The sequence below is a fragment of the Macaca thibetana genome, chromosome 12 (assembly GCF_024542745.1).
Source record: "Macaca thibetana thibetana isolate TM-01 chromosome 12, ASM2454274v1, whole genome shotgun sequence".
Classification (NCBI taxonomy): Eukaryota; Metazoa; Chordata; class Mammalia; order Primates; family Cercopithecidae; genus Macaca; species Macaca thibetana.
The window spans coordinates 11,318,896-11,336,644 of NC_065589.1; the positions used below are offsets into that span (position 1 = coordinate 11,318,896).

A 17,749-nucleotide genomic window follows, 5' to 3' on the forward strand; every position below is an offset into this window, starting at 1 on the left:
TTAAAACATTTGCCCCTAGGTGTGCTTCCCAAATACAAATCAACCAATCCAGAACTCACACCCAACCATCTCCTTTACTGGGTTCTCACACATCTGGCCACTATCCACCTGCCCTAATCACCACAGGGCTAGGTGCCAGACAAGTAGGGAAAGCCCCTTTGCTCGAGAGCCCACTGAAATTCATCCAAACGAAACAATCCTCAGCATGCTTATGCCACCTTGCCTATACTTTCCCCCTCTCTCGGCCTCTTGCCCCACCCCAGTGCTTCCTTGAGTGGCGCCCTGTGGCGTGGCACGCCCCTGCCTCTGGGGCACTGTGAGCAGCCAACTATCTTTTCCACGGAGCAGAGCTGTTCCCAGGCAAAATTGAGATGGAGAGGGGAGAACACCAGAGCAAGGGAAAGGAAAACCAGGGGCACCTTGAGGTTTGTACTGGAGCCCTCTGGAGAGGCACTCTCAGAGGAACTCGATGCTCCAGCCCTGAGCACCCTCCTTGGGCAAGACACCCTGGAGCTCCACATCTGCGCTAAGGCCACCTGAAGCTCTGGTCAAGAAGGGAAGGAAGAATAAGATTATAAAACTCTTGCTTTGTGTTAAGCTTCACTGTCACTTCCCCTGTTGTTCAACACTCACTGCCCAGTTCCGTTGTGTGGATTACAAGTCCTGTGTCGTTTTTTATTGTCTCCTTGCCTCAGTTCTTTTTTTTTTAAATCCTTGCCTGAGTTCTTAGTCCTCACTTGGAAGATCTTGTTACTCTTGATGAGTTGGACAATTTGCTTGTTTCTATCTTGTTTAGCCCATCTTCTCGGATTTAACTTCTTGCTCTCAAGATGTACACAAGTTCCATGACCCTGTCCAGCTAGTTCTGACTGCACTTTGTTGGATCTGTCATGTCGTGTTTCATTACAATCCCATTATAGCACTAATGTGACCAACAGCCACATTTTTCTATTTCTTGTCTTAAATTCGAAGAAAAGTATTAATTTGGCCATTGTACTGTTCTAACTCTACCAATTAGCTTCTTCAAATGATTCATATTTGAATTTATTCACATTGGATTATTCTCCAAATGATTCTGGATATTAAAAAAAGGTGGCAATGACTCAAGTCTTTATGTATCAGGTATTTAAATTAGATTTGAAGCACAGTATAAAAAGGCCTCAAAACAATGGAGACATACTATGCTCATAGAATAAAACACTTAAATTGATTTATAGATTTAATGTAGTCCCAATCAAAATCCCAACTAGTGGCAAGAAGGAGGGAAGTAATAAGCGACGGAAAGTTCTCTGACTCATGGAAGGGAGGAATCTATTCCAAAGAAGCTGGATGAAACTGCAAATAAAGAATAAATATAATGAAAGCTATCTTTCCCTCAGTTTTATAGATGTCAATAATTTACCTTATTGTAACTTATGTAACAGAATATATTTGACTATGTCAGTTAAGTTGGAGTGTAAATGTCAGTTAAGTTGGAGTGCAGTTTTCAGACCAATCATTCAGAGTTTAATGAAAAAGAATTTGACTATTTAAACAAAATGAGTTTGTTTAAATATTGATGAGTGATGAGTTTATTTAAATCGTGATGAGTTCTTCAAAAGTGAGAAATTGAACATTTGTTTTTTATCACTTTTCAAACTAGAAATTAAAAAGCCACTGCAGCTGTATGATGAGTAGACAGGAACCCTCTCTACTATTTTTTTTTTCTGTAAATCTAAAATTATTCTTCCCCAATCACCCAAAATTTTAAACACAGCCAGTAAAGAACCTTGCAGCACAGGCAAGTTATACTGCCTTCGCTAGAGAAACACACACAACAGCCTTGTACAGTTGCCACTGTTGAATGCCTGCTGGATGGAAAGTTAGTAAAAGAAATCACAGTAGTGTCACTTTCTAATGAAACAATAGCCTGTTGAATTAAAGATTAAGCTGCAAACGTGAATGCTAAGTTAATATCTCATCTGCAGAACTACACCTGGATTCGTTATTTTGCTTGTAATCTTCCAGTATCAAGTCACTAATCACAAAGATCTTTTATGTAAATACTTGGCAACGAAGCACAAGTAACACTGGCTGAAATATTTAAAGTGTTGGATGCTTTATTGACTTTCACGGTTTATCCTGGAACAAATGCACTGACATTTGCACTCATGATACAAAAGCAATGATGGGTAAAACCACTGGTGCCTTAGCACAAACCAAGGCAGTGATCTCAAACTCTAGTAGCAGTCACCGTATTTCACCACAGATAGATAAGATGATGCATGACAGGTAGAGTTTCATTTAAGGCTGTCCTTGATGAAGTGGTAGGAATTAATTTTATTAACTCTCAACCCTTACGGCCCATCTTTTGGAATGTACAGGCCGATAAAGCAGTTCCACTATACTAAAGCAGGATGGTTATCTTCAGGAAAGGGACTGTGAGATTAAGTTGCAAGCCACTTTTTTCAAGGAACACCATTTTCATTTGAAAGAGTAACTGACAGACAGACTATGGTTATTTAGACTTAAGTATATGGCAAATGTTTTCTCAAAAATTAATGAAGTGAGCCTGTCACTTTAAGGAAAACAACTGATAGTATTAGTTAGCAATAATACGATTTAAACTTTCAAGAAAAAATGAGAATTTTGAGAAACCTGTATCTGCCATTGTGAGCTCAGTAGCTTCCCAATACCTAAAGGCTTTTCTGATGCTATTGGTGTTGATATTAACTAATACACAATGTCTGATGTTGTATAATAAAATGTATCAACATTTGGGGCTGGGCGCAGTGGCTCAAACCTGTAATCCCAGCACTTTGGGAAGATGAGGTGGGTGGATCACCTGAGGTCAGGAGTTCAAGACCAGCCTGGCCAATATAGTGAAGCCCTGTCTCTACTAAAAATACAAAAAATTAGCCAGGCATGGTGGCACATGCCTGTAACCCCAGCTACTTGGGAGGCTGAGGCAAAAGAATCACTTGAACCCAGGAGGTGGAGGTTGCAGTGAACTGAGAGATTGCACCATTGCACTCCAGCCTGGGTGAGAGAGCAAGACTCCGTCTCAAACAAATAAACAAACAAACAAAAAATTTGGAAAAACTGTAAAACTTGGTAAGCCAATATTTTCCAAATGATCAATAATACAAAATCCTGCATGGGTAAAAGAGCTATTGAAAATGTCAAACAGGCAGGATGTCCGTAGAAATTGGGAAGTACAAAAAGCAATATAATAATAATAATTATATTTATATGATTATTATATTATTATTATTATTTTGAGACAGAGTCTTTCTCTGTTGCCAGGCTGGGAGTGCAGTAGTGTGATCTTGGCTCACTGCAACCTCTGCCTTCTAGGTTCAAGCAAGTCTCCTGCCTCTGCCTCCTGAGTAGCTGGGACTACAGGCGTGTGCCACCACACCCAGCTAACTTTTCTATTTTTAGTAGAGATGGGGTTTCACCATGTTGGCCAGGATGGTCTTGATCTCTTGACCTGGTGATCCGTCCACTTTGGCCTCCCAAAGTGCTGGGATTACAGGCGTGAGCCACCATGCCTGGCCATAATTATTTTTCTGAGACACAGTCTCACTTTGTTGCCCAGTCTGGAGTGCAGTGGCGCAATCTCGGTTCACTGCAACCTCCACTTCCCAGGTTCAAGCAATTATCATGCCTCAGTCTCTAAGTAGTTGGGATTACAAGCGTGCACCACCACACCTGGCTAATTTTTGTATTTTAGTAGAGATGGGGGTTTCATCATGTTGGCCAGGCTGGTCTTGAACTCCTGGCATCAGGTGATCTACCGGCCTTGGCCTCCCAAAATGCTGGGATTACAGGCGTGAGCAACCGCACTCGGCCTGAAAGTCAATATAATTAAATACACCATATCAATAGTATGAAAGGGAAAAAAACAAAGAATGATCATCTCATATGATGAAGAAAAAGCATTTAACAAAACCCAACACTCAGCAAACCAGGAACAGAGGGAAACTTTCTGAATCTTACAATGAGATCTATGAAAAAATCCCAGCTAATATCGTACTAGATGGAGAAAGATTGAAAACGTCCACTGTAAGATCAGGAACAAGCAAAAGATGCCTACTCTTTCCACTTCTAGTCAGCACTGTACTAGAGGCTCTAGCCAGGGCAATTAGGCAAGGCAAGAAAATAAAAGACAGCTAGATGGAAAAGGAAGTAAAATGATCTCTATTCACAGATGACACAGTCTTGTTATACACGGAATCCTAAGCAATCCACACCAAAACAAAACAAAACAAAAAAACCCAAACAAATCCAAAACCCACAACAAACAAAAAACTCTTTGAGCTAATAAATTCAGTAAGGTTGTAGGATACAAGATCAATATTCTAAAATCAATTGTATTTCTATACATTAGCACATCTGATTGTTAAGGAACAATCAGAAAATCAAATTAACAAAATGCAAAATAGATCAATAGATTTTAATTAACAAGATAAAAATGATTTTATTTATTTATTTATTTATTTAAGATGGAGTCTCACTCCGTCACCCAGGTTGGAATGCAGTGGTGTGATCTTGGCTCACTGCAATGTCTGCATCCCGGGTTCAAGCGATTCTCCTGCCTCAGCCTCCAGAGTAGCTGAGATTACAGGCACACACCATGACACCCAGCTAATTTTTGCATTTTTAGTAGAGATGGGGTTTCACCGTGTTGGCCAGTCTGGTCTCAAATGCCTGACCTCAGGTGATCCGCCCACCTGGGGCTCCCAAAGTGCTGAGATTACAGGCGTGAGCCATGGCACCCAGCCAATAAAAATGATTTTTTAAATTGGTTTATAATTCCACATTGCAACTAACTTTTAATAAACTATTACCTGTCTGATTTTAAAGTAATACTGAGCAAAAATATCTATCTGAAAAGGCTTTAAAAATACTTCACCCCTTTCCAACTACGCAGGTGTGTGAGGCTAGATTTTCTTTATGTCCTTCAATCAAAACAACATATGACAACAGATAGAGTCCAGATCAAACTGTGTTTTTCTGATCCAGACATTAAAGAGATTGGAAAAAAAAAAAACAAACCAAAAACCCACAATGTTACTCTTTTTAAAATTTTGTTTTGAAAAATAATTCTTTTTCATAAGAATACTTATTAATATTAATGTGATAGATTTATTATTGCCATTTTAAGTTATTTAATATTTTAAAATTTAACATTTTATCAGATTAAAGTTCTCATTTAGAAAATTTTGATAGACAAAATACTCATAAACTCTTCAGAATCTTCAGTAATTTTTAAGAATGTAAATGGATCCTGAAACCAAAAATTTGAGAATGGTTACTTCAAACCTTATATAAACATGTATGTTTTTCTTTCCTATGTATAACATATTTAATAACTAAAACTTTATTTTATTTTATTATTTTTTTTGAGACGGAGTCTCACTCTGTCGCACAGGCTGGAGTGCAGTGGCCGGATCTCGGCTCACTGCAAGCTCCGCCTTCTGGGTTCACGCCATTCTCCTGCCTCAGCCTCCCGAGTAGCTGGGACTACAGGCGCCCGCCACATCACTCAGCTAGTTTTTTTTTTTTGTATTTTTTAGTAGAGAAGGGGTTTCACCATGTTAGCCAGGATGGTCTCGATCTCCTGATCTCGTGATCTGCCCGTCTCGGCCTCCCAAAGTGCTGGGATTACAGGCTTGAGCCACTGCGCCCGGCCTAATAACTAAAACTTAAATGAAAAAATTAAAATCTTAAAAGAAAACCTAGGAGACTACATGTAAAATTTAGGGTTAGGGAAGAACTTAACCAGGACAGGAAACCCAGGAGCTATAAAAGAAAAGCCAACATATGTAACTTTTTTTTTTTTTTTTTTTTTTTGAGATGGAGTCTCGCTCTGCCCAGGCTGGAGTGCAGTGGCATGATGTTGGCTCACTGCAACCTCCACCTCCTGGGTTCAAACCATTCTTGTGCCTCAGACTCCTGAGTAGCTGGGATTACAGGTGCGTACCACCATGCCCAGCTGATTTTTGTATTTTTAGTAGAGACAAGGTTTCACCATGTTGGCCAGGGTGGTCTTGAACTCCTGGCCTCAGGTGAGGTGCCCACTTCAGCCTCTCAAATTGCTGGGATTCAGGCATGAGCCACCACACCCTGCCTCAATCTTTAACTTAAAAAAATGTTTCCAAAAGATTTGTGGCCAAAGGGATTAGAAAAATATATCTTTAAAACATGTGTAATGATGGTGTAAAGGGTTTGGAAAGAAGCACAGCTGAAAAAAACAGAAAGGATATGAAATTGGAAATGTACAACGTAGCAAATTCAAATCCAGACTGGCAAAAAATAAAAAAAAAAATAGAGTAACAGCACCTATTGCTAGTGGAGATGGAGGGAAGTGGCTCCTTCATGCTCTCCTAGTGAAATCTGAATTATTAACAGCCTTTGAAAAGAGCAATCTGGAAAAATCTATTACAAAAAAAATACATTTTGATCCAGCAGCAAAAGCCCATATAAATAAAAGCTCTGGTAAATAAGGATATATATATATTTTTTTAGACGGAGTCTTGCTCTGTCACCCAGGCTGGAGTGCAGTGACCGGATCTCAGCTCACTGCAAGCTCCGCCTCCCGGGTTCATGCCATTCTCCTGCCTCAGCCTCCCGAGTAGCTGGGACTACAGGCGCCCGTCACCTCGCCCGGCTAGTTTTTTGTATTTTTAGTAGAGACGGGGTTTCACCGTGTTAGCCAGGATGGTCTCGATCTCCTGACCTCGTGATCCGCCCGTCTCGGCCTCCCAAAGTGCTGGGATTACAGGCTTGAGCCACCACGCCCGGCCTAAATAAGGATATTTTTACAAAGATTTTAACTACAGCATTGTTTGAAGTAATAAAAATCTAGAAAATTATACATTCATAGCATTAAAAAGTATCAACTTGCTACACTGCCTAACTCAGAAGGACTTTCAAGAAACATTAACAAGAGAAAAAGGTGTGGAAGTATGTGTGTTCCTATCTCTATGTTATCTCATTTTGAAAAACAAATACTGACGAAAGTATATACGGATCTGTGTATAGTACACACCTCCGTGTACTCTGCCTGTGCATCTTTTAAGTACGAAAGCACGTGCACATACTACATCATTAACATGGGTTTCTTGGGGGGGTTTGATGTGAGTGCAGTGGAGGGGCAAAGGATAACGCTTATGCTTGTGCTGTCTCCCCTAGAGAATGCCACCCTTGCTGACCACACCCTTCCCTTCCTCAACCAATCTCACTTGCTCTTCACCGCAGGCCAGCCATCTCCCAGTATTCCCGGAGTACTTGGAATTTCTGCAGCACTTCCTGTGTCTATCACCTTTATGAACCTATAATCCGTATTTATTTTCTGTTACTTGCTGTTTTGCATTCATGTATACCTCACAAGAAGGCAATATAGGGCAGTGGTTAGGAACATGGACAACTGAGTCAGACCACCTGGATTTGAATCCCAGCCCCGTAAGTTACTTATTAGCTGTGTGAACTTGGCAAGTGACCTATTTCCTCTCTGTCTCCTCATCTGTGAAAAGTGAATAAAATAGCACCTACGACAGGGCTGCTGAGAAGAGGAGATGACTGAATACCCATAAGGTGCCTAGAACAGTGCCTGGCGCCCGGCAATGCCAGCAGGCGGGAGCTGCTGTTGTCAGAATCACTGTGATCTTCCCTATCTAGGCTGGAAACTCTTGGAGGTATTTCAAACCACAGATACTCTTTTAGATTTCTTTTGCATCCCCTCCCCATTAGTTCCTACAATAGTGTTATTTCGAGGCCCTCAAATATTTGTTGAGTAAATATATGAGCAACTCTTAGATTTGAGCACTTTGTATAGAAGGAAATTGCTGAGCATATGATTGTCACTTACATGGCAACCAGCAAGTAAATGTCCATGGCTGACCTCACCTGGCACTTAAACCTGTTTTGTCAAGAGAGGAGAATATTTGTCTTAAAAATCAGTCTTCTAGAATAGCACAGAAAGGCCTTGCATTTCTACTTAACGAAGCCATACAAGGAAACTGGCTGTGATATATAGTAAGGAAACCTGAGTCACTGGGGGTGAGAACAATGGAACCAGGCTCCTAAGCTTAGTGATTTACCATCAGCCCTTTTGTAACATACTACGTCTGTTTCATATAAAATAAATGCATTAGGTAACACATTTCTCCAAAGTGCTAAATGAGATGCATTTGAAGCCTTAAATAACAGCTGTCATTGTCCATTCCCTGGGGTGTACTGTCCAAGCTGATCTAATGATGGTTTTGTTTCTCTGGAGGTTTAAATGGGTCTGGGGCCTTGTGGGCCAAGAAAGTATAAGTGGTTTAGAAAACAATGAAAACGGCCAGGCACGGTGGCTCAAGCCTGTAATCCCAGCACTTTGGGAGGCCGAGACGGGCAGATCACGAGGTCAGGAGATTGAGACCATCCTGGCTAACATTGTGAAACCCCGTCTCTACTAAAAATACAAAAAACTAGCTGGGCGAGGTGGCGGGTGCCTGTAGTCCCAGCTACTCGGGAGACTGAGGCCGGAGAATGGCGTAAACCTGGGAGGCGGAGCTTGCAGTGAGCTGAGATCCGGCCACTGTACTCCAACCTGGGCGGCAGAGCGAGAGTCCGTCTCAAAAAAAAAAAAAAAAAAAAAAAAAAAGAAAACAATGAAAACACCCATCTTTTCGATGCCATCCTGCAGACTCTTCCTGCCTTGAATGTTCAAGCTCTCCCTCTTGGCTGGAGCTATCCCATCAGCATTTTAACATGCTCAGGTTTCTCTCATCTTAAAACAAACAAAAATGCACCCCTCAGCCACTATTGCTCTTCTGTGCACAGCCCAATTGCGGGAGGAGCAGTATACACTTTTTAAGCCATTTTCTCACTTCCAACCTGCTCCTCAATCCATTCATTCCGCTTTTGCTCCATCAACCCACAAAAATGCACAGCAACTGACTTCCACGCCACTAAACCCCATGTCCTGTTCTCACTTCTCTCTCGAGGAGCCTCAGAGCCTCTCTGCATTTCTCACCCGAACTTCCTTATTCCTATTCCCAGCTTGCAGTTTATAACGTCAGCAAAGAGGGCGTAACTGTCCACGCCTTTCTGCTACATAGGCACACATATAATCCATAGCCATGTGCGTTTATACATTTGCCTCTTCCGAAATTATTGGTCAAATTACTTTATGATTTCCTTTTTTTATTTGACAATATATCCTAGACAGTCTATAAATCAGAACATGCATTTCTAGCTCTACCTTTATTTTTTTTTTATTTTAGTATATAAATGTATGTATATTCAGACATAACTTTGTTAGGTTAGCACGTTAGATCAAGTCATTACAAATTACAGAGAAAAACTAGACTTTGCATCGGGGGTTCTCTTGAGAGTTTCCAGTGGGGCAGGGATAGTAGTGGTGGAAATTGTGAATGCACAGATTTCAGCTCAATATGATTTAGAGTGAGCATAATTTACCCTGGTCTCAGGCCCCATCCCACTAGAGCCACAATTTTTTTTTTTGAGATGGGGTCTTACTTTGTTGCCCTGGCTGGAGTGCACTGGCAGGATCTTAGCTCACTGCAGCCTCCGCCTCCCAGGTTCAAGTGATTCTCATGCCTCAGCTTCCCCAGTAGCTGGGATTATAGGCGCACGCCACCATGTAACCAGCTAATTTTTGTATTTTTAGTAGAGATGGGGTTTCACCATGTTGGCCCGGCTGGTCTCTAACTCCTGGCCTCAAGTGATCTGCCCACCTCGGCCTCCCAAAGTGCTGGGATTGCAGGTGTGAGCCACTTTGCCTGGCCCCATTAGAACCATTTTATCTTTAGAGTCGCTAAGCAGCTAACTGAAAAGAGTGGTTTCATTTTCTGTGTTTTGGGTCTAAATATTAAATGAAAGAGCATTTACATTGCTAAGCAAGATAAGGTATGACTGCAACACCTTGCAAATAATTTTGCTGTCTCCTTCAGAGCTGTCACCTTGGGAAGTGATAACCACATTCCAACAACAGTGTTACTTCTCAAAGGATTCTTGGAAATTTTCTTTTAGCCTAAGATCTGTCACTCTCTTTCTTCCCTCCAACTTTGAAAGATAGTTATAAACGTAATGCTTGCCGCCGGTGAAAGCTGAGTAAAATCCAAGCAAGCCCGGCTGTGCCCGGACTGCCCCTGCTGACACTGGCGAGGCGCAGTGAGGCCTACCCGGGAGAAGGAGCCCCCCATCTGCTGCCATCTGGTTCATCACAGAGTCCCATTTGGCCCAAATGACAGATCCTTTCCTTATAATTTTCCAACTAAGCCTCTTATAGGAATCTTCTGAAAATTCTAGTTATCACAAGTATTTTCAAACATCAACCTCTTAAAAGAGTAGCAAAAGTCCAGAAGATTACAAGACTTCTGTGTTTGTTCATTTATAGTAGACAATTGCTTTCAGAAGGAAATTTCCAAAAGTTGAGTTCTCATCATTAACTAGAACAGTTGAACAAAATGAATTTTCCCTTGTAAGATAAAAACAGGATTCATAGCAAAAACAAAGCAAAACGAAAAACCAAAGCAAACCGGAAAACCCAAAGGGATGATACAAGAAGGAAAAAAAACAGATCTCGAGAGGAACTTCTGGACACAATGAAAAAAAGTTGTTAAAAACAAATAATTAAACTATCATTTAGAATGATATTGAAGGGCCAGGCACAAAGGAGGTGTGACTCATTATAATCTAAAGAAGGCTGCCTGAGTCCGGGAACTGCCTAGGGGCTGGCAAACAATGGCCCAAGTGTCAGGTGCCTGCTTTCGTATGCCCGCCAGCTAAGAATGATTTTTGTGTTTTAAAATATTTGAAAAAAGATTTAATAACGTAAAAAAAATTGTATGAAATTCAAATTTTCAGTGTCCATAGTTTTACAGGAACACGGCCACGTTTGGCCACTTATGTACTGCTGACAGCCACTGCGTTACAGCAGCAGAACTGAGTGGCTGGAACAGAGACTGTGTAGCCTGCAAGCCCTAAAATAGCTCCTATCTTTTCCTTTACAGAAAGCGTCTGCCGACTTCTGTTCCAAACCCAATTTTACCACCATCAACTCTTTGTGTGAGCTCAAGCTGGTGTTTTCCCTCTGGCTCCACCTATGTAAACAAAGGGGCCTGGAGAAGATGATAGGGGCCAGGACCCCTATCTGGAGGTCAAGCTCTGCACCGCGGGACACGGCAGGAAAAGCCAGCAGGAGCACGTGCCCGCTGATGCCACCTGTAGCCCATGAAGAAAACGGCAGGCACAGAGGCCGCCTGCTGAGGAAGCATCTCCCAGCAGATCTCAGCACATCCTCTCTAGCGGGGGCTCTTAAATACCTCTTTCCCAACTGATGCCATCAGTGATCAAAAACCTGGCTTTTACACATTTCAGAAACTGACAGGCCATGACTCCAAACAAAACACATCGTCTGACATCCACTTTTTCAGTGAATGCTTCCCGCGAATGAAGGCAGGCAGATCAAGTATGACCAGAGGGGACAACAGGTCTTTTCCTTCTGGGTCTCTGAAGGAAAATCATGTAAAATCTTGTCATCTGAAAATCCAACTACAGTCCCCGAGTCACCATTCTTTACGTCATTTCAGAGACTCACATACATTAACTTCTAAACCTTCATGCTCTAAAACACAAGCAAGTAGATTTTTCACAGCTGAGGAAACACAAATCAAAAGAATGCAAATAACAGAGAAAACTGGTCAGTTCCGTTAGCTCTGAACTAAACCCAGGACCTCTCAAGCCAGAGACTCTCGCCAGGCACCGATGCGCCCAGCACTCCCACCGCTGAGGAAGACAGGCCAAGGCTCGTGCCCCTTCAGAGCAAAAGCTCACACAGAAGAATGGTCATTGTTCAGCTTCCCATGAAACCCGAATGGCGGGCAATGCTGCGTCTCTGCTGTGAACCCAGGGAGTGTGGGAGTCTTCAAACATGGCCACTGGGCTCTCCACATGAGACCCCAAGTGAGACCTGAACCCCCACCCAGCGGAGCTTTAGCCAACCCCCAGAATTGTGAGAAACAGTGTCGCAGGAATGAAAAATCTCCATTTCTGGACTAACTTGTCAAGGCAGGAAAGAGAGAATAGTTTGGTAAGAGTTTTCTATGTGGTGTCAGGAACCTCCAACTTACTTCATCATCTTCATCTTCATCATCATCAGATTCAAGAACACCATCTGGTAGCTCTTCTATAAAGAAAAAAAGAATCAATGAGTAATGGATAAACAGTGGGAGCACCGGTCCCCGGAATCTGTCAGCCTCTGCAGAGACAGAAACATCTTTTTTTTTTTTTTTTTTTTTTTGAGACGGAGTCTCGCTCTGTCGCCCAGGCTGGAGTGCAGTGGCCGGATCGCAGTGGCCGGATCTCAGCTCACTGCAAGCTCCGCCTCCCGGGTTTATGCCATTCTCCTGCCTCAGCCTCCCAAGTAGCTGGGACTACAGGCGCCCGCCACCTCGCCCGGCTAGTTTTTTTGTGTGTTTTTTTTTAGTAGAGACGGGGTTTCACCGCGTTAGTCAGGATGGTCTCGATCTCCTGACCTCGTGATCTGCCCATCTCGGCCTCCCAAAGTGCTGGGATTACAGGCATGAGCCACCGCGCCCGGCCGGCGACATAAACATCTTAATGAGAATGAGGTTACATTAAAGTCATCATACTCCTAATCATCCTAATCACAACCATTTCAGTCACTGTCTGATACCATCCTAAGCAATTTTAAAGAGTAAATCTCTCCATTTTTACCAGAACAGTTATAGTAGCATGGGAAAAATTAAAAGCCAGCATATAATTTTAGAGGAATTTAAGGGAACGAAAGTATATAAATATTTATATCTAGGCATCATGCTAGATCCTGCCACACCCGTTATTTCACTTAATCCTTACAAATATTTTGTTGACTATTATCCCCCATTTTACAGAGACACAGAGAGGACAGAGACTCCTTGGTCTCACTTCCAGTAAGTGGCAGACAGTTGAGATTCAACCCGAATCTACTTCTAAACTTCATGATTTTTCCATGGGCAGTATGGGTGGTGGTCACGGCAGGTAGGGTTCCTGAAGGCTCTGTGGTCCATTGCTAGGTCTTTTTAAGAGTTTACAAAAGAGCAGTAAGTTGGTAGCACAATGGAGTTACAGAACAAAGAGCCCCTGCTTCCTCCTCTGTAGAATAAGGATCGTATCAGTCACTTCTCAGGGGTCAGGAGGACTGCACAATACACCACAAGGGAAGCGCCTGGCCTAGGGCCAGATACGAAGCAGGCTCTACAGAGGTGCTGGTACTTTCTCCTCCACGAAGTCTTCCCTGATCCCCTTGCTCAGCAGCCATCTCTTCCTCCCCTGAACACACTCAGCGTTTTATCTAGAACTCCTGACAATTCACGCCACTGCTGGAAGATTGCTGCTTACTAGTGAGTGAATGCCTGCTGACTTGTCTCTCACCCACTGCACTGGACTGTGAGTCCCTGGGGACAGAGCAGCTGACTTACTCCTCCCTCTATCCCTACTACATCTTTCTTATTATCACTTGTTTCTTGAACAAATGACATGAAGGTAAAGAAAGGCTGAAAGAAGAAAGGAAGTCAAATGGGAAGTAGGAGAAAAGAAGGAACCAAAGGCCATACTTGAGGAGAGCACCCAGCTTGTAAAGGTGGCAGGCAGGATGCACCCACATTTGATCAAACATCAAACCATTCCCAGGAAGGAAGATATAGAAACCCATATTCTCAACCTAGCGCTCATTCTAAAGGGAAGGACTCCACTGACTTCACCGGACCGAGGCCAGCGGGACACCAAAATGTGCCCCTGCTCACTGAGGCTTGCAGGCCCCACGGGTCGTAGCATTGTTGTGGAATGCCATTTAGTCTAGAAAGCGACTTTCCAGGCATGAAGACGTGATGCCACTCTGCTTTCTGCTGAAGTTTAATGACTAACTTCCCTATCCACGAACAGCATACGCCATTCCACTTTCAGGAAGTGCTGCTGCACTCATCAGTTATAAACCGCTCATTTTCGAAAACAGAAATGCCTTTTTTAAGACTCTTGGCTATTTTGTAAGGCCACAGATAGCCCAGCCATGCTTCTCTTTCTCTGCCTCCCCCTGCCCAGCTCCCCTTCTCCTGACCCCATAACCTCTTGGCCTGCTGGCTCAGACTCATCCCACTACCCAGAATAATCCTGTCCTGAGAAGTGAAGTGCCTTATAGACCTCAGCACCTCTCTGGGACGACTGTCTCCCATCCTGTTCCCTGAGTTGGTGCACACTCCACGAGGTGCCCACACTCTGATAACTAATGTGCATGGGGCTAGAATGGCATCATTCCTTTCCCAGGGGCTCTGCCTTGCTCCTGCCCAGTGACATGGCTGGTGCCTCTGTTTTCTCTCTGGCGCTGGTTCCCCTCACTGAGGGCTGGCATTGTGGTCCAGGCCCAAGCCTGGGGACAAATCTCCCTGCTGTTGCTGTTGGCAGCTCACCCTGCGTTGTCAATGTCACCAGCTGGAATTTTCCTTTAGGCTTTGCCAGAATAGTCCTTCCCCACCTGTGGGGTTAGGTCACTAAAATATACTTGAATTTTAATACTTGAAGACCTTAAAACTGTACTGGAAAAATTGTGCTAGAAGACTGAGACTGGACTTGGACGTGTGAAAACCCACAGAGATGTTTTCAAGTTTCTTAAAATAGAACAAGGAAACCAATACTCTAAATAAAGATGGTGGCAATGCCATTTCACACATCTTAAGAACTGGTACACTAGCAACAATTTGCACTCTGCTATTGATTTCCACTTGAGGATGAAGACAGGCTGGAGGCTCTCCTCCTGGGTTTCACTTTGATTTGATGCTGGTGATGGATGTCGCGAGGTAGTTGTGTGTCTGGTCTTCCACCTGAATGTTTAATCACTATCAAATTTTGTTTCAAAGTGGCAGGCTCCTGCTGCTGTCCTATGGATACAGAATAACTTAGGTGCTTGAGATAGAAAGAGAAATACTTTAGGCCCTCTTTATTTAAACAATAACTTACTGAACTAAATAGGTATTTCCCAAGCCTTCCAGAACACCCAGGGTTATAAAGCTTTAGCTCTGCCCAAGACAATTTCTTCCAGAGACATCCCTTACAAAAGTATAAACTGTCCCCTTATCCCACTCTAGCAGACTGGTCCAAGGGCCAGGCTTATGAAAGAGAAAAATGATGCTTCTTGGGTCAGAGAGTAAAAGGGGCCTACCTCCTGCTTCTTGGCTGCCAGGAAGGAGGGAAGACAAGGAGACAGATGTATCTCAGTGGACTAAAACACACAGGTGGCCTTGAAGAAGATTCTCAGCCTGAATGCACAGAACTCCTGGCCTGGGAGGGCTGGGCACAGCTGATGACTATGGCACGGATGTGCAACAATCCTCCGCCCCTACCCTGTGGCCTACCCAGACAAGGCGGGAGAGCAACCTCAGGCAGGACTGAGGTTCAGGTTTTATTTTATTCTTTTTCAATATGCCAGAATGAGGGTTGAGAGTCAGAAATAAAGTTACTGCAGAAAATAAAGTTCTAATTTTTGCCCACCTGAATTTGGGATGAATTATAGCTGTTCCATAAAACCCAAAGAAGAGATATTCAATGCAAATGCGCACCCAGCCTTAAAAGGACAAAGGTTTCAAAGCTCCCTGGCTGCTCTCCTCAGCTGCCTCCTTTTCATCGGGAGCCCCTTGGACATCCTCGTTTCTGCGACCCAGGCAGTGATGCTCCGCCTTGGCTGCACATGGGACCCCCACTGGGAGCTTGAAATCCCCTCCCTGAGAGGTTCTGATTTAATTTATGTGGGGTACTGTCTTAAAATATTTAAACATCCCCCCCGGTGACCACCCTGTACAGCCAGACCGAACCCCGAGCTAGAACAAAGGCCACCTGGGGGCTTCTGGCCTTGGCCGAGCAGCTGACTCGAGACTCACTCTTCACTTTCTGCTCGCGTGCGGAAGGGATTCATGCATGTGACTTGCAGTGATGTGGACTGATGGGTGTCAGGGAAGGGCATGAAGAGAGACTCGGTGACAAACCTGGCCCTGGGTTCCAGCAGTGCTTGGCACCTCTGGCAGGAGAACGATGTCAGGAGTCTGCAGAAAGAGCCAAAGAACTTTCCCCACAACCTCTGCCCCATCCCAGGCTTCCTGGCCTTCCTCTCTCCTGCTGACTATGGGATGTGGGTTGTTACGGTAATGGAGGAGACTGGATAGAAAGAGGATCATATTGCCTCCTTCCACACTGCAGTTGGCAGCATCAGTGTTTCCGGAGTGAATGAATGAAAGTGGGAAAATGATGAAGTTTCCTACAGTAGCATTTGCTTTCATTATCGAACCCCTGGACCCTGGGGAAGCCACCTTAATAGTGAGTCAGGATTTAGGAGGGGAAAGGGAGAGGCCACATAAAGAGAACTTACAAGGTTAGGGAAGGGTTTCTGTAATTGCTTTTAAGTTTTTTTTTGTTGACTATATGCCTAGAGTATGATAAGAGATTGTTAATCTTTGGACAATCTGGCCTTGACTACCTGGCTGAACCTTTTTTTTTTTTTTTTTGAGATGGAGTTTCGCTCTGTTGCCCAGGCTGGAGTGCAATGGTACGATCTCGGCTCACTACAACCTCCACCTCCCAGGTTCGAGCGATTCTCCTGCCTCAGCCTCCTGAGTAGCTGGGACTACAGGCATGCGCCACCACGCCCGGCTAATTTTGTATTTTTAGTAAAGATGGGGTTTCACCACATTGGTAAGGCTGGTCTTGAATTCCTGGCCTCAGATGATCTTCCTGCCTCGGCCTCTCAAAGTGCTGGGATTACAGGTGTGAGCCACCGCGCCTGGCCTACCTGGCTGAACTTTTGTCTATGGGTTCACTTGGGTCTCCCCACCTCCCTAAAGGCCTTTTTTTTTTTTTTTTTTTTTTTTTGAGATGGAGTCTCGCTCTGTCACCCAGGCTGGAGTGCAGTGGTGCAATCTCAACTCACTGTAACTTCTGCCTCCTGGGTTCAAGCAATTCTCCTGTTTCAGCCTCCTGAGTAGCTGGGGCTACAGGCCAAGTCACCACACCTGGCTAATTTTTGTATTTTTAGTAGAGACGGGGTTTCACCATGTTGGCCAGGCTGGTCTCGAACTCCTGACCTCATGATCCGCCCACCTCGGCTTCCCAAAGTACTGGATTACAAGCATGAGCCACCGTGCCTGGCCTCCTAAAGGCCTCTTGAATGAAATGCCATGTGTCTTTCTGGCAAATGTGAACAATGCAAAAGACAGATCAAAGATTCTTGCATCAAACTGACCGGAATTAAGCTGCTTGATGATGAATTCTATCTGGCGGATCATTTCAGCGTTGCCTTCTTTGATGAAGCAGCGTAGGATGTCTTCCATTCCCTAGAAGTATTGGCGAGAGTAACAGTTAACATTTCAGTGTTTTGGGGGAAACTACGTTTCAATGAGGTCATCTCATCTAATCCAAAAAATAGTATTTTGGGGAGAGGAAGAGGATATCTTGGGTGGGGGATGGAGAAGAGGAGAGCGCTATCTTTATGAGATAGATACAAAAATTCAGCTCTCCCAGCAGGGCAGGGCCAAGGCAGTCATTGGTTGGTAACTATCTCTTTGGCAAGACAAACCTGGCCAGGTGTCCAACTGGTCCCACAAGGGCAGAAGGAAAAATCCTTGGCTTATATTAAACATTCTTTTTGTCCTTTTTATAATTCATAGTGAAATAATTTTCTTCTTATTGACTCTCTGGCTGAATTATAACA

At 43.7% G+C, this 17,749-nt stretch overlaps 1 protein-coding gene across 6 annotated transcripts in view; it reads right to left on the reverse strand.

Annotated features, from left to right (window-relative positions):
• Positions 1 to 17,749, reverse strand: part of ARMC9 (armadillo repeat containing 9) — a 180,370-nt gene that overhangs the window by 66,703 nt on the left and 95,918 nt on the right. For all 6 annotated transcript variants that reach the window (XR_007718163.1, XM_050751095.1, XM_050751093.1 and 3 more), the window contains exons 18-19: positions 17,282 to 17,372; positions 12,129 to 12,184 (exon numbers count right to left, since the gene is read on the reverse strand). Coding sequence is in view for 5 of the 6 variants with exons in the window: in XM_050751095.1 (XP_050607052.1) it covers positions 12,129 to 12,184; positions 17,282 to 17,372 (147 nt within the window). In the remaining variant the exon portion in view is untranslated. The remainder of the gene's footprint in view (positions 1 to 12,128; positions 12,185 to 17,281; positions 17,373 to 17,749) is intronic.